The 18179-nt window shown below is 39.0% G+C and overlaps 1 protein-coding gene and 1 pseudogene across 1 annotated transcript; both read left to right on the forward strand.

Moving 5' to 3' along the window:
* The first annotated feature begins 805 nt into the window (after positions 1-805).
* Positions 806-2719, forward strand: LOC138795287 (serine/threonine-protein kinase SBK1-like). The gene is made up of 3 exons (XM_069974278.1): positions 806-842; positions 1429-1631; positions 1949-2719. The coding sequence occupies exons 1-3, from the start codon at positions 806-808 to the stop codon at positions 2717-2719; spliced, it is 1011 nt and encodes a 336-aa protein (XP_069830379.1).
* Positions 2720-4999: 2280 nt separating this feature from the next.
* Positions 5000-17296, forward strand: LOC138795288 (serine/threonine-protein kinase SBK1-like; annotated as a pseudogene).
* The last annotated feature ends 883 nt before the right edge of the window (positions 17297-18179 follow it).

An 18179-nucleotide genomic window follows, 5' to 3' on the forward strand; every position in this document is an offset into this window, starting at 1 on the left:
ATCCGGCAGCCCCCGGGAGCCGTAGATCCATGTTATGTTGCTTTCACCCGCACATCCCCCGAATGTGACAGCTCAATTAAGAGCCGACAGCCGTAAAGGCTAATTTATAAGGCACTAAGGTCTTTTTTCAATGAGCCTTACGCGATGTCAAATTGTATCGGCTCTGCGAACCAGAACAGAAGGTAAAGCTTTATTTACTGCCGGTAGTATAGAGTCATAGTGCATAAATTATTCCATTTGTTCTAGAGATCCCCATGTCTTGTTTACATGTTTTTAACCGTAGCACTTGTTCACGTGGTGTTTTGTTTTGAATGACGTGTATTACACACACCCCCTGATCGGTGACGTCAGAAGACGAGACTATAAACTGACTACCGATTCAAACCCCCGGAGGCCAGATGAAGCGGGAAAGTTAACCCGCGAAACGGCTGTTGCCACGGTGCACAGCACCCTTGGACCTGTCTCTCCCTGCCCTGAAGTTACCTGCTTGATGACATCGTATCAATAAATCACCATTTATGCATCTATCCGGTGAGTGCCGCTGGTTTGTCCTTTCTCAATGGCTTGTGCTGACATATCTGTAAGTCTGCTATACTTATAAGGCAAAGCTGTTGTTATGACCACTTCACACCACTAGGTAATAGAGCTCTATGCATAGATACTTAGTACCAGGGCGTTCCCTTTAATGAGTCCTAGGTCCGTCATCTCGCGATAGCCATGAACAACACGCATGCACAGACCCAACTAACACGCACCTAGTTGCTTTCCAAGTGGGCTTGCGTTCCAATGCCGCCGGCATCGCACAATGGGATATTCATCGCCGTATATTTCCTCTGCACTCGGTGAGAGATCACGCAGTTCCTTTATGTAACTAACGATTGTATCATTGATATATGCTTATCACATGCACTGTATTATATGCACTATTTGTTTTCATTTATACTTGGGTTTATCCCCTTATCACATGACCAGATTGGGTCTTTGACCCATCTTACGTCACTAATTCACTGCATCTGTTTCCACTTATCACTATGTTGTGTGAGATATATATACCCCTTTGGGGCACGTGTGTTATTGAGCTTGAGAAAAGACCACTGCTGTGGTTAGAAACGTCGCTGTGTTGATTTTGGGATGTGAATAAACTTTTTACACTTTTTTCACTACCGGAGTGATATATATATATATATATATATATATATATATATTATTTATACCCCTTTTCACTACCTGAGTGCCACTGCTTTTTCTTGGAATATATATATATTTTTTTAATATATAGAACAGTATAATACTATGTAATCATGGTGATATTCATGTTTAACTTTATCCCAGAAATCAGTGATGGCTCATGGTATGGAACTCTACTTTAAAGGTCTTTGTTACATGAACCAATAACTTATTAGACTTTATTGTATTTTTGTTATTCAGGTAAAAATGTTGCCTTGAAGTTCATAAAGAAGAACCAAACAAATTTTGAAGATTTCCTTGATGAGCTTTGTATTTCCATCCGCCTATTAAGTTACCAAGGCATCATCTTTACTTACTCCTCCTTTATTGACTCTGTGGATCATTATGGTCTAATCCAGGCTTTGGCTCCTGCAAGATCCCTCCATTCTCTGATTGAACCTTGTGTAAGTATTCAGCAATTACATTTTCATATGTTAAATGTATTTGGAAATTTAGCCATACTTTTATGTTTTATCAGACTTATTCTGCAATATGGTCTTTAGGAATAGCAGTCTTACTAGTTTTTAAAGAGGATCTCAAATCTATGACTATCCATATGCAAACATATGACTTCCAATTACTCAATGTCACAAGACTATGTAAGAGATCCGTTCTTATGGAGAGTGGGGTCAGATTTTGTAATACTGCCCTTAATCTGCTACATTTGTATGCGCACACATTTTCCAATATGGGAAAACTAAATAGTCTTCTATTTTTCCAGGTTGGAATTCCAGAAGTTATGGTGAATCGATGTGCGATACAGTTGAACAAAGCTTTAGATTTCATGCACAGTAAAGATCTGGTGCATAGAGACATAAAACCAGACAACATCTTACTGATGAACAAGGAATGCAAAAGCATCAAACTGAGTGGCTTTGGTCTGACGCAACCTGCAGGGACCCTGGTTCCGGCCATGTCACCAATAATCCCCTATATGCCTCCAGAGCTTTGCCAACTGAAAGTCAATGAAAATATAGCCTTGGATCGTAGTGTGGACATTTGGGCCCTCGGTGTTCTTCTTTATGTTGCATCCACTGGATATTACCCATGGAGAAGAGCTTTGGAGGATGATCCCCTATTCCAAAGACTTGTCTACTGGCAACGGTTTGTAGACCAAGTTCCAGCTCCAACTCATTGGTGCCAATTTAATGAGACGGCACAAGGTTTGTTTCATTGCCTTCTTTCTGATGATCCCAAGAACAGGAATCTTGCCATCTTTAACAATCTGGACTTTACATGGGGAGTAGAGGACATTCCAGAACCAACAGAGGAGATTGTTGTGGAAGATGAATTTGTTGTGATGGGAGACAATGATCATGAAATTATAGTCATTGAAAGAGAGGAGGAGTATATTGTTGTGGAGAATCGAGGGGATCTGGAATACATCATTCTCGATGACACCTTGGATGAATCTCTTTTCCCATCTAATAACATCACAATGCTGTTTTTCATGAACAGCCCTACTTTGGGATCAGAAGTTGAGATTGGTTAACGTGATGAGGAACATACAACCTGGATGCCAATACAAGCCGGCAAGTATATGGCTGCTTCTATGTCAAATTATACTATTGCATTTTTCTTAAGAATTTTTGCATCATTTTTTTTTTTACAGGACCATGGATGTGAGGAGCGGGGGAAGGACTAGACATCTGTAATGACTGCACAGAAATGACTTCTCCACCCTTATCAGTTTTATTACTTTTGGTCAGCAATAAACATAAAAGTGGAAAACTGAAAAGGGGGGAGAAAGTTATCATCGTGACCTATAGGATGGATGACTGGTGGTGTAAGCAGATAGATCTCTCTAAGCTTCAGTAAGTGAAGACACCACTGGGTAAACAGAATCCACAATATCTTTTTTTTGTTTAATTGTTTTGAGATACCAAAATACATACAAAAAAAAATTGTATTTCCTCTATTGTGGTTGTGAAATTTAAATAACATATAATCCCACCTTCCTTTCCTTACTGACAAAAGAGAAAAGTTAAAAGGGTAAGGGCAAGTTAAGGGTAGAGAAAGTTATCATTGTGATGTGTAGGATGGATGACTGGTGGTGCAAGCAGATAGAGAACAGATACCGTATATCTGCATAAGCTTTGGTAAATGGAGAGACAGAAAATCCTTTGAGTTTGAAACCCTGGAACCTAGAGGCCTAAATCACATTATTTTGCTTTTTACGATTATATTATGTAATTTTAACTCAAGGTGATCGGTCCCCACATCCTATCCCAAGCCAGGCTGTTTTAACTACTTCCAGGATGGGCTCTGGGATCTGACTCCATCACCCCTTTTACACTAAATGCTTTTTTATATGTGAGTAACTTACAATATCCCTGTCCAATCCAAAGGCTTCCACCATCCATCTATTATGGACTGCAGTCCCCACCAGATGACCGGGTTCAATTCATGTATTTTTCATCCAAACAATTGATATTAACTTAACAATGATCCGAGTAGGTTCCAGCCCGTTTACTCGACCCTCTCGCGGCCGACTTCCCGGGCCAAACTGCTTCCAACCACTATGTTGGCGAGTCGGTCCGCCCAAAGCCGCCCCCCACTGCAGCAAGCGCGCAACCACACCGCAACCCCATTCACACACCAGACATCCAATATAATACTATATCCACCGGGCGCCCTGAAAGTACCTCACAGGTTACATTCCTTCCTTTTATTTACTGTCCTACTCTTGTCTTGTCTTATTGGGATTCTGTACCTCATAGAAAAAAGAAAAAAAAAATCTCTTTAACCCTTAACTTACCCCCCACCCCCCTCATCCCTCTCAGCTGGCATAATGGGCAAGAGAAAGAAAGAAGAAGAAGACAAAAAATAAATAAATATTACATAATATTGTCACTCCAATACTTTTCCCATTTAGTAACATGTTCTTTTAACTTTGAATCCCCTTTCTTCATAATATAGTTACAATGCCAGAGTTCATTTCTTAACATTATTGATCCCAGTTCTCTCCATTCCCTAACCGATGGGTTATTAAACGAGATCCAATTACGTAGTATGGTCAAGCGAGATGCCAGAAATAACTTATAAATTACCATCTTTGTGACTCTTAACAAGTGTTGATCTTCAAAAATCCCCAATATTGCACAAACATATTCATCTCCCACTACCAAATCAAATAAATTAGACACAACTAAAAAAACTTCCCGCCAAAACTTATTCACCCCACTTCCACTTCCACTTCCCGCCAAAACTTATTCCACCCCACTTTATTAACTACTTCCAGGATGGGCTCTTGGGTCTGACTCCATCACCCCTTTTACACTAAATGCTTTTTTATATGTGAGTAACTTACAATATCCCTTTTTGTCTATATTTCTATAGGACATGTATCCATTACACTTTTTTTTTTTATTATTGCACAATAGCTTTTATATGTGATTGATTTTATATGAACATTTTATTTTCAGTTTTTGTTTTTTTTTCCCATTTCACACTTTTCAAAAATGTGAATTAGGGAGAAACTGAATTTTTAAGTGTTCATACTAAATACTAATATACTATATATTTTTACAACAAATGTGCGGGTGAAGGGGTTATCCATAATCCCCTGCAGCGGCCACTCTTATAAGATGTTCATAGTTATATTTTCTGGCTGTTCATCAACTGTTTTTTAACTTCACTTTAATTTAAATACTAGCCAAACCCAAAAGGGTGTTAAAATGGGCCATCTTATCCTAAAGCAAAGCACACCTTTTTTTTTTAAATGTAAGACGTGGCCAATGACAGAACAGGATGCCAAGAGGGAGATGCAATGATGTCCCAAGGTAAAATGATCTAAGAATTGTATCAGCAAAATTAATAAAGAAATTGTGTGTTTGTGTATATATTAGTGGTACCTTGTGTATATATTAGTGGTACCTTGGTTAAAGAGTAACTTGGTTTATGAGCTCACAGTTTTTCAAAACTGTGACTGTTTAAGAGCATTGCTTTGGTTTAAGAACTCCCAGTACTTGGTGGGAGGGGGAGTGGGGGAGGGGCATGGTCTGCATAGCAGGGTCTACAGCACTGTACTCTGACGCAGGACGTCTCCCTCACCTTTCAAATCATGGCAGATTCAAATTTAGGCTGAGGCTTGCATCAGGGGACAGGACTGTGGAGGTAATCTCTTCATAGCTGTAACCCCTCTCTCCCCGGACAGAGAGCGCTGCATGTATGTGCCCACTTAATTATGTACAGCTGTCCAACTGCACGTTACCACTTATTTTCTAATCAGCCAATCACATGGCGGCAACTCAGTGCATTTAGGCATGTAGACATGGTCAAGACAATCTCCTGCAGTTCAAACCGAGCATCAGTATGGGGAAGAAAGGTGATTTGAGTGCCTTTGAACGTGGCATGGTTGTTGGTGCCAGAAGGGCTGGTCTGAGTATTTCAGAAACTGCTGATCTACTGGGATTTCAAGCACAACCATCTCTAGGGTTTACAGAGAATGGTCCGAAAAAGAAAAAACATCCAGTGAGCGGCAGTTCTGTGGGCGGAAATGCCTTGTTGATGCCAGAGGTCAGAGGAGAATGGGCAGACTGGTTCGAGCTGATAGAAAGGCAACAGTGACTCAAATAGCCAACCGTTACAACTAAGGTAGGCAGAAGAGCATCTCTGAACGCACAGTACGTCGAACTTTGAGGCAGATGGGCTACAGCAGCAGAAGACCACACCGGGTGCCACTCCTTTCAGCTAAGAACAGGAAACTGAGGCTACAATTTGCACAAGCTCATCGAAATTGGACAGTAGAAGATTGGAAAAACGTTGCCTGGTCTGATGAGTCTCGATTTCTGCTGTGACATTCGGATGGTAGGGTCAGAACTTGGCGTCAACAACATGAAAGCATGGATCCATCCTGCCTTGTATCAACGGTTCAGGCTGGTGGTGGTGGTGTCATGGTGTGGGGAATATTTTCTTGGCACTCTTTGGGCCCCTTGGTACCAATTGAGCATCGTTGCAACGCCACAGCCTACCTGAGTATCGTTGCTGACCATGTCCATCCATTTATGACCACAATGTACCCAATATCTGATGGCTACTTTCAGCAGGACAATGCGCCATGTCATAAAGCTAGAATCATCTCAGACTGGTTTCTTGAACATGACAATGAGTTCACTGTACTCAAATGGCCTCCACAGTCACCAGATCTCAATCCAATAGAGCATCTTTGGGATGTGGTGGAACGGAAGATTCGCATCATGGATGTGCAGCCGACAAATCTGTGGCAACTGTGTGATGCCATCATGTCAATATGGACCAAAATCTCTGAGGAATGCTTCCAGCACCTTGTTGAATCTATGCCACGAAGAATTGAGGCAGTTCTGAAGGCAAAAGGGGGTCCAACCAGTTACTAGCATGGTGTACCTAATAAAGTGGCCGGTAAGTATGTCCTGCTCATTCCTTCATGCTCCCTGCAGTCTCTGGCAGTCCTTGTGTTTCCCATCCTCTCCATTACTGTACAGTAAACGCATAATATCACATATTCTGCTCTTTCTAAATGTTTATTTCATTTGTTTTACATGTTATTCAGAAAAATACATTTTTGGGATGTGGAACCAATTGTCTGTATGGCAACTGAGCCAGTTTCACTTTACACCATGAGAAACTTCCCCCATAGTCTCTAAAATGTATTAACCTATTAAGGACTGCACAGATTTTCATTTTTGCATTTATTTTCACCTACGTGGCTGTTGGGGGTGTCTAGTTTTTATAATATAATATTTTTGTAGATCAGAAGTATTGATCACTTAATTTGATATGTAAAATGTAATAAAGAAAAAAAAAAACACAGCAATCCTGGATTACTGCTTTTTGTTCACGGTTTATTGTTTTATATTAATAGATTAATAAATTAAATAAATAATAGTTTACCACCTCATCTTGTTCCCTCCATTTTTGTTTATCACTGGGTTATATTTGGATGACATTGTCCAGTCATTATGTTTACCATATATTTGAATTCTGAGACCAAAAGGGGAGGCTTGCTGGGACATCTTGACTTGCTCAGACAAACTGTACGCTGCAGTCTAGCATTCCTTGTGTGTATTGCATGATACATGTATGCATGTCATTGCGTATATACGAATAGGCGAAAAAAAGCTAATATAGGCACCATGTAATTGCTCTTCCATTACATACTTTACGCTTTGCACCTAATAATCTGTAGGCATATGCTTCTATTGTACATTCGTTGTTTGTGAATGTTTGCAAACACGAACTGATCACAATATTTTAAATGATCCTGTTCCAAACTGGACTTTGAGATGTTCGCTCATCACTAATAAGAGTATGTGGAAGTTTTAGATTCTATGTATTCATGGGGGATATAAATGTATTCCAGAAATCAGTGATGGTCCATTATATGGAGCTTTGCCTTTAGGACTTTATTACATGAATCAAAAACCAAAGACCATTTTGCGTTGATTTACTCTTTAAAAGAAAAGTTCCTTCTTTACTTTTCTTTTTAAAATAAGGAAAAAATGTTGACTTGAAGTTTAAGAACAACCGAACAAAGGTTTGAAGATTTATTCGATGAGCTTTGTATTTATATCCACCTATCAAGCTACCAAGGCATCATCTTCACTTACTCCTCCTTTATTAACACTGTGGACCATTATGGTCTGATCCAGGATTTGGCTCCTACAGGATCCCCCCATTTTCGTATGCTAAATGTTTTTGGAGTTTAGCCATATTTTTATATTTTATTAGAGATATTCTGCAAGATGGTGTTCATGAATGGGTTCAAACCCCACCAAGGGCAACATCTGCAAAGAGTACTCCAGCCTTCTCCCACACTCAAAACATACAGATAGGTGAATTTAGATTGTGAGCCCTATTGGGGACAGGGAGCAATAATTGGCAAAAAACTATGTGAAGTACTGCAGAATCTGTGTGCTATACAAATAAAAGCATTATTAGTCAAAAATAGTCTTACTAGTTTTGATAGGATCTCAAATCTATGACTATCTATATGCAAAATATGACTTGCAATGATTATTAAGGTTGAAACACCTGGTTTAAAGTCATTGTCCAAGACTGACCCTAAGGGCTTTATTACAATGGGCCATAATTGGACTAATAGGTGATACAAGCCCTAATAGGTGATACAAGCCCAACGATCAATAGGCTATTAATAGGCTCATTGAACACAATACTGTGTAAGAGATCTTTTTTTCTAGGGTGGGGTCAGATTTTGTAATACTGCCTTAAATCTGCTGAATTTCTATGCACACACATTTCCAAATCTAGGAAAACTACATAGTCAAAGTTTTCCAGGTTGGAATTCCAGAAGTTATGGTGGAGCGATGTGCGATAAAAGTTGAACTAAGCTCTAGACTACTTGCACAGTAAAGATCTGGTACATAGAGACATAAAGCAGATAATATTTTACTGATGGACAAGGAATGCTACAGCCTCAAACTGAGTGAGTATGGCTTGACACAACCTGCAGGAACCCTCGTTCCGGCCATGTCACCCATAATCCCATATATGTCTCCAGAGCTTTTCAAACAGAAAAACACAGTGAAACTATAGCCTTGGATCGTAGTGTGGACATTTGGGCCCTTGGGGTTCTTCTTTATGTTGCATCCACTGGATATTTTCCATGGAGAAGAGCAGCTGTGGAAGACGATCCCCTATTCCAAAGCTCTCTCTACTGGCAACAGCTTGCAGACCATGTTCCAGCTCCAACTCATTGGTCCCAATTTAACCAGACAAGGTTTGTTTCATTGCCTTATTTCTGATGATCCCCAAGAACAGGAATCTTGCCATCCTTAACCATCAGAACTTTACATGGGGAGTAGAGGACATTTCCGAACCTACAGAAGAGATTGTTGTGGAAGATGGTTTTTTTTGTGATGGGAGACAATGATCATGAAATCATTGTCATTGAAAGAGAAGAAGAATATTGTGGTGGTGAACCATGGGTATCTGGAATACATCATTCTCCACGACACCTCTGATGAATCTCTTTCCCCATCTAGGTCACACTACAATGCTGTTTTTCACTAGTAACAGCCCTACTTTTGGATCAGAAGTTGAGATTCGTTAATGAGGAACATACAACCTGGACTCAAATACTTTGACTTGGAAGTAGATATATACTTGCTGACTTGTATTGATTTGCTTTTCTCTCAAGGATCTGAATTCCAGTGTTCTTTCTCCTTATGTTTTACGGGACCATGGATGTGAGGAGCGGTGGGGAAGGATTGGAACATCTGTAGTGACTTCCCCACCCTTACTTCATGTCAGTAATCATCGTGAGCTGTAGGATGGATGGCTGGTGGTGTAAGCAGACATTGGAACCAAACAGGTCTTTCTAAGCTTTGGTAAGTTGGATAGATAGAAGGCCATTACACATTGTGTGTATATACCAAAATACACACAATGTGATTGTGAAAAATTAGAATTATTTTATATGGTCACATAAAAGGTGATCAAGTGAGCTGATATTAGGTATGTAAATGATGGTGGTTTAAATGGAATGTATCACTACACAATGCTTTGTTTGAATCAAGGTGTTGCTACAGCTAGATTTACTGTTTTTAGATGCACTAATAAATCACTGCTGGATTTAAAATTGAATTGATTTACATGAGTGACTCTGACTCTTTTTGCATATTTTTATTTCCCAGGGGGCAATGCACCTAGTTTTTCAATGTATTGAGGACTTTTACTAGCGGCCTACATTGTCTTTAGCTGTTCTCCCTGAGATTAGTGATCGCTTTACCATAGATTGGAAGTGAGCATATGGTGTTCTGCAGAATTGGATTTCTCTATTGGTTAGACTTGTGATGTGGGCCCTATACACTGGTATCTTCTATAACTATGTAGAGATGTTGCTTTCCTTTAAGTCTATTATAATATAGTGATGAAATCCTGAAGTTTTATTCCTACTACTAGACTTAAAACTACACTAAAGGGCCCTATTCCACTGTATGATTATCGTTCGAATTATCGATAATGATAAACGATCTCTAACAACGAGCTTCTTGAGATTGTTTGCACAATTCAAAGGAGCGATAATCTTTAATTCTAGTCGTTCTTGCGGTCGTTTACCTCGTTGATCGTTCGCTTCACAGTGATTCGACGGAACTATAAACAGATCATCGTTCAAGTAGGTGGGATTAGTCATTTCCCCCCATTTTTTCCCGCCTCCAATGGGCGTAGTCTTTTTTTTTTAGTCATAAGCAACCAGTCATAATATACAAAATGTTTTTTTGGGGGGACTTCCACGAATGTAGTCTTAATATACGAGGTGTTTGGCGAATGTTTTTTTTTTTTGCCCTTTTCAACCGCGTCGGATGAACGGGGTGTTTGCAAGAATAGAATTTATATTTTATATATTTAGGCTATTTAGTGATGTCCCACAATTATCTATTAATATAATAGAATTAATAGAAAGTGTCTTTGAAATGGAAGTATGGTCCCTGTCAATGTGTTGATTTTCACTAATTAGCTGTTGAACGCACTCACTAACGACCAAAGAAATAGCGAACGATTTTTCATTCCATAGAACGACTTGCGAACGATGTACGATCTACATCCTTACAGTAGTGAGTTAAAAGCTAGGCATGCAAGGTGTGTGTTTGTGTGTTTGTGTGTGTGTGTGTGTGTGGGGGGGGGGGGGGGGACGGTAGGCGTGGTTGAGGAAAAGCAGTGAATTGTGGGAAATGCAGGAATGAACAACTGCTTAAGGCACAGAACTGAGACCCTTAAAACAAGTAGGGTATTGGTTGTTTCAGAACTGGGGTAGACAGGTGCGCAGTGCTTTATGCTTACAGCATTTTTTTTTTACTTTATATCAGAGTGCCCTTTGAAACAATTCATATTTTCATTATTTTTGCAGTCATATGTGGGCTTTAATCTTTATTCTTCAGGTCAGTATGATTACAATGATACCCAATTTATATCGGTTTCATTTTTTTTTTTTTTTTTTTAGTACTTACGGTTTTAAGGTATATTGGTCATTTGGGATCTATAAATTTGTCCCTGCTGTGATGTTAAATACGATGTGCTTTACCATGAACAATATCTTGGTATACTATAATATAATTCATATATACTATTGACCTCACCATAATAGCACAACACTAGTCACTGTATAAAGAAATTGTAATACTCATATCATTCACTGTATATTAAGGAGACGTGTATGGAAATAGATACATAAGCATACACTGCACAATAACTATACATCAATAACTGGAAGCAGGTTATGCCGACGCATACAGAAAGAGTTCTATATTTGTTATGGTCATATATGTGCAGACACACACTCAATTACTCAATTATAATAAAAACACCCACACATGACATTGACAGTGAGTCATGAACCCTATATAAGATGGTAGTCACCAAGATGGAGGGGGGTTGGGTCAGGGCTGTACAGAAGGTATGAGCCGTATGTCACAAGAAGGATCCAGGGCCTTCAAGGAGAAGGTTGTGTCGTATGATGAAATCCATGATGCAATTTTACACATCATCTGTTGGGAGTAGCTGCGCCTGTTATACCTGCTGGAATTTGGAGAGGAGGTCTGCATCCTATTCTTATCATAGCCCAAATAAAAACAACAAAAAGGCAAAGGGGCAAAGACAGCAGCAAAAAATAAAAGTATTATCAGCACCACATTTGATGTAACATTTCAACTATAGCGCCAAACGCGAAATCAGAGCACGTGTGTGGACTGGAGCACATATGCATAATCCCTGTAAACTTCTACGCAGAAGGCTGACATCAGCGTCCCCAAACATTAACCCTATATCACTATTTGTAGATATTGAGTTATTGAGACCATCATGGATGGAGAAGGGGCTTGGGACACCAGGGACTACTAGAGATTCTTTCTTTGAAGGTTGTTTCAGTTGCTGTCTGGAGAGTCACAGACGAGGCAATGGTTTACCACAAATTTTTGATCTAACATGATAGAGGTGGCGCGTATCCATCTGGCACCCGTAGTAGGGTGCACTCTTCCCTGTCCAAAATTTTTTTACTGCTCTAATGATTTTATCATATGTATCCACCTGATTTGTCAGGTGGTTGTGTAGGTACAATTTGTGGGGAGGGCAGCCATTAAGGCAATGGGTGGATTACAGAACCAAGAACATCCATCAAGCTTAGGTTTATTTGGATTACGAAAAAAAAAAAAAAACACATGACGTCTTGGTGGTGATCCGATCCGTACAAATATATGAATGGACAGTACAGAGATCTTTGTAGTGATCTTTTTACTCCTAGGTCTGTAACCATGACAAGGGGCATCCTCTACGTCTAGAGGAAAGAAGGTTTCATCATCAGCACAGACACAGATTCTTAACTGTAAAAGCAGTGAGACTATGGAACTCTGCCACATGATGTTGTCATGGCTGATTCATTCAATACGTTCAAGGGAGGCCTGGAGTTATGGACACTAGGAAGGAATTTTTCTCCCTGTGATGGGGCAATTGGCATTTGCCTCAATAGTTTTTTTGCCTTCCTCTGGATCAACACAGCGTTAAGTTAAATATGATTTTTTTTTTAATCAACTATGTAACTATTACTCATCCCCCATAAACACTTTAGTTTTGCTTTAGCCCTTTAAGGACCTTGCCCTTATTTAGAAAACCATAGCGCTTGCCTTATTTCACCTACAGATCCTCATGAGCCCTTATTTTTTGTGACACAAAATTGTTCTTTGCAATGAGACTTCTTTTCCATAAAATATGCTGCACAACCGGAAAAAAAATAAGATAAAATAAAATTGTTTATGCAGTGAAATAAAAAAAAAGGGGGGGGGGGGGGGCATTTTTTTTTTTTTAATTTGAGGGGGTTTGTGCTCACACAGTTTGCACCATGGTAAAATTAACATGTTATTTATGTTCCTATAATCGGTATGATTACAACATGTAACTTGTACAACTTTTATTTTATTTGATGGCTTTTAAAAAAAATAAAACCTTTAAAAAAAATTAAAAAAAAGTTCAAATTGCTCTATTCCCATCCTTATAAACACTTATATTTTTTTGGCCAATGGGTCTGTGGAAGGTGTAATTTTTTGCACCATGATCTGTACTTTCTATAGGTACCTAGATTGCGTATGTGACTTTTTGATCACTTTTTATTAAAATTTTTCAAGATTTGATGTGACATAAAATTAACAATTTTGCACTTTGGCCATTTAACGTGCAGGATCAAGAATGTGATAATTTAATAGTTCGGGTGATTACGCACACGGCGATACCAAATATTATAACAAAATATTTTATTTTTATTTATAAAATAGGAAAAAAGGGGGTGACAGACTTAGGGGAGGAGATTTTTTATTGATAAAACTTTTTTTTTTTTTACTTTAACTTTTAGTCCCCCTGGAGGACTTTAATATTACTGCCATGATCTCTCAGAGATCACTGCAGTGTAATTACAATACACTGATCCATGAGATCAGTGATTGATTGTTTAGGGCTGCTGCAGCCAGAAGCAATATGTTACCAAGCCAAGATCAGCGTCATACAGACAATGAGGCCCAGCTGGGTAAGCAGAAGGGATCACCCCTCCGCGATCGCATCACAGGTGGGGCGATCTTCCCCAATAAACACCAGAGATGGGGCTGCAACAGTTAGTTAGATGCAGCTGTCAGCTTTGAATAGTACTTCTAAGGCAGCAGTTTATACTGACACTAACATCACTGCACTGACACAATGGACACTATGGGAGGAACTGACAGGTCATAATAAGTCACTGTCAGTATCTGGTGTCCGGAACCACCACCAAACCCAGCGAACAGTGTGTAGACCTTGTATGTCATACCGAAGAATCACATGGATTGTAAGGAACATTGGGTATGTGAGGAGTACTTTGAGCAGGAAGGAGGAGTGTAATGTTAGTGTAGTGTCATAAACCCAGAATATATATATATATATATTTTTTTTTTAAGTCAATGTGAACGAGACCTTACTTCCTTGTCTTAACCTTATAGGCTCCTGGTATCTGAAAACAGGCAGAGTTTCTAGTTTAATGAAAAAAACAGGTGTCTCCTGAATTACACCGCTAAGGCTCTGTTCACACCAGTGTATGAGAAGCACCAAACATTTACAACTTTATACACTCAGCTACATCTTGTCAAGTCTTTTCCTTGTAAAGAAAGTTCGGAGATTCAAGTCAAACTCTGTTACTGAGCATGTCCGAGGGTGATAAAGACTCAAGATGTGAACACTTTCCCCTCATTTTGTTCTTTTAGTATTGAAGACATGGTAATAGACTATACAGCACTTGGGGAAATACGATGTGGGGCCTCAGGAATAGGTGAGAAGCCCTACAGGTGCAGTTAGTAAAAACTGGGATTTTCACATGCTGTTTTTCAAGCATTTTTTCATGTAACTTTTTTTTCAGTGCTGGTTTTTATGATGTTTTGAACATTCCCTATTGAAGGCAATGGGGACCTGAAAACCAGGCAGTTTTAAGTTTTTCTTTTTTCCCCCCTTTCTCCCATGTGAACACCCAAACAAATCACAGATCCCCAGCCATAACACCCTGCAGCTATTATACTGAGAGAGCAGGTGGTGTCAGCATTTATAGAGTAGGGGGTGTGGCTAAGTTTCCTCCCCTCACTCCTCATTGGCCAACCAGGGAGTTTTAAACCACCCTCTAAGTAGTGCACACAGAGCTGAGCAGACAAGTTGCATTGTGTGTTGTTAACCCTTTCCTGGTGAGTCCCCCCCCCCCTTGTCTATGAGCCATACCTGTGCTGTAACTGTGCCCCCCTCAATCTACAGAGCCATAGGATAGCTTACTTATGTTATATAGTGCAACCTTTATTTTATTGCATTTTGGTTAAATTATACTAGGTGTCTCCCAAAAAAAAGAAAGCCTGATGACCAAATGAGTACATGGTGTTTTCTTGTTCAAAAATGGTGTTCGCCTAGAATCAAAAAGGGAAATATAAAATTACATACCCACATGATGTTTTTGTGTTTGGTGATTTATTTATTTTTCAGGGCATTTTGGTGTTTCAGCTCCTTGGAAGTTTTTCTTCAAGAAATACAGGTGTTTTTCCTTCCATACACATATCAATGTGCGTATTGATTAAACTCTACAATGGAATATGAAATCCAAAAGATCAATGAAAATGATTTCCAAATCCAATGATTTCCTGAGCAATGTCCAATAATTTCCTGAGCGATGTCCAATAATTTCCTGAGCGATTTGGACAAGGGAATCTATGGTCAAGTTATGATGGCTTAAGAGGAAAACAGGTAAGCCCATGCTCAAACATGACAAAAATACATGTAGGAATATTTGAAAGTTTTTAAATTTTATGTAATCACGAAGGATCATTTAAGTCTGTAGGTGAAAAAAACTACAAGCACTATAGCCTTTTAAATATGAAGAGGAAAAAACAAATGCACAAAAATTGAATTTGGCTTGGTCCTCAAGGGGTTAATGTTTAAATTTATTCCAGAAATCAGTGATGGCCATTATATATATATATTATATAATATTTAACCTTTAGGCTTTTCTAATGCTGCGTTTACACTGAGCGATAATTCGTCCAATCGTTTAACAATTTTGAAGCAACAATTTGGTTTTTATAAACAAATCAGCATTGAGACGAATAAATAGTTAGAAAATTCGTAAAATTCGTAAGAAAAATAGTTATTGTGATTGTTTTTAAGATCGCTTAAGCCAGTCTTTCACATAGGATGAATCTTTGAAAGACTGTTTACACTAAGCGATCTGCAAATTTTTAGCAAACAATTTGAGAACATGTTAAAAGATCAAAATGAACGATTTCTCGCTCGTCACTTTATAGTTTGCTGCGTTATTGCTAAAATTCAAACTATAATCGTTCCGTGTAAAGGCAGCATAACAAACCAATTACTCACTGATAAACCATTGTTTAATTTTCCCTTAAATTTAAGTTCTGATGTACAGTATGATTTTATTCAGGAAATTTTTTTTTACATTTATGAAAAAGTTTGAAAATTTCCTTGATGAGCTTTGTAATTTCATTCATCTATAAAGCTACCAAGGCATCATCTTCACTTATTCCTCCTTTATTGACCCTGTAAACTTTGGTCTGATCCAGGATTTGGCTTTTGCATGATCCCTCCATTCTCTCATCAAGCCTTGTGTAGGTATTCAGCAATTATATTCTTCATACATAAATGTTTGGTTTTCAAGAGTAACACTTTTTTTAGAGAGCGGCACAAACCTAAAATCATGACTTCCTACGATTATTAATGCTGAAACACATGGAAATCTACAGGTTGGTCAATGTCCAAGATTGACTCTTGGGTCCTTTTGCAAACAGATCTGACCTGTTTTTTGAAGCCAAAGCCAGGAACAGACTAAACAGAGAAAAGGTCATGAAAGGAACGACTGATTCCTTTTCTTTTAAAATTAATTTGTGGCTTTGGCTTCCAAACTCTGTCAGAAGTTACATATACAACATTTTCTTCTACTTTACCAGGTTGAAATTCCAGAAGTTATGGTGAAGAGATATGCGATCTAGTTGCCCAAAGCTCTAGACTACATGCACGGAAAAGATCTGGTGCATAGAGATATAAAACCAGACAACATCTTACTTATGGACAAGGAATGCTACAGCATCAAACTGAGTGCTTTTGGCCTGACACAGCCTGCAGGGACCATCATTCCGGCCATGTCACCCATAATCCCGTACATGCCCCCAGAGCTATGTAAAATAAAACAAATAGCAACTATAGCCTTGGATCGTACTGTGGACATTTGGACTCTTGGTGTTCTTCTTTTATGTTGCATCCACTGGATATATTCCATGGAGAAGAGTTGTGGAAGACTATCCCCTATTCCAAAGATTTCTCTACTGGGAACAGTTTGTAGACCATGTTGCACCTCCAACTCACTGGACCCAATTTAACACGGGCGCAAGGTTTGTTTCATTGCCTTCTTTCTCATGATCCCAAGAACGGGAATCTTGCCATCATTAACCATTAGGACTTTACATGGGGAGTAGAGGACATTCCTGAACCAACAGAGGAGATTGTTGTGGAGGATGATTCTGTTGTGATGGGAGAAAATGATCATGAAATCATTGTTATTGAAAGAGGATGAATATATTGTGGTGGAGAATCATGGAGATCTGGAATACATCATTCTCCATGACACCTCGGATGAATCTCTTTCCCCATCTAGTAACACCACAATGCTGTTTTTTTAGTAACAGCCCTACTTTGGGATCAGGAAGTTGAGATTGGTTAGAGTGATGAGGAACATACAACCTGGACGCCAATACAAGCCGGCAAGTATATGGCTGCTTCTATGTCACAATATTCTATTGCATTTTTTTTTTTTTTTTTTATTGAATGCCTTCTTTGACCTTCTGTTTTTACAGGACCATGGAGGTGAGGAGCGGGAGAAGGATTGGATATCTGTAGTGACTGCACAGAAATTACTTCCCTACCCTGATCAGTTTTCTTTCTTCATGTCAGTAATAACCATCATCAAGTGGAAAACTGAAAAAGGGAGGAGAAAGTTATCATCATCGTGACCTGAAGGATGGATGACTGGCGGTGTAAGACATTACAGGCCCCTAAGATTCGGTAAGTGGAATCACCATTGGATAGACAGAAGGGCCAATTTCAGTTTTATTTTGTTTTCTATTTTGATTAACTACATAGACAAAAATAAGGTTATTTCCTCAGTTGTGAAAAAAATTAGAATTATTTTCATATGGTTACATAAGGTTATCAAGTGATCTGATATTAGCACACCTCCCAAATGTCCTTCTTTTAGAGGGACAGTCCCTACTTTTGACCCACGTCCCTCTGTCCCCCTTACATGTCCCTCTTTTTGACCTAGGAATTAGATTTGCATTAAGCTTTCTATGATGCTCTAGGTGGTGTCTGGTTTCTTACTGTAAAACAGACTCAAATCTGCATATTCTATCATGTGGTGCAAGTTGGACGGTAAAAGTTGTTATAGTCAGATGAATCAA

This window comes from Dendropsophus ebraccatus, chromosome 6 (genome assembly GCF_027789765.1).
Source record: "Dendropsophus ebraccatus isolate aDenEbr1 chromosome 6, aDenEbr1.pat, whole genome shotgun sequence".
NCBI classification, from domain to species: domain Eukaryota; kingdom Metazoa; phylum Chordata; class Amphibia; order Anura; family Hylidae; genus Dendropsophus; species Dendropsophus ebraccatus.

Coding starts and splice junctions, on each gene's coding strand:
- LOC138795287 (XM_069974278.1), top strand. CDS start 806: ATGGGATATTCATCGCCGTATATTTCCTCTGCACTCG. Junction 843..1,428: donor GTATATTTCCTCTGCACTCG/GTGAGAGATCAC, acceptor TTTGTTATTCAG/GTAAAAATGTTGCCTTGAAG. Junction 1,632..1,948: donor ATTCTCTGATTGAACCTTGT/GTAAGTATTCAG, acceptor CTATTTTTCCAG/GTTGGAATTCCAGAAGTTAT.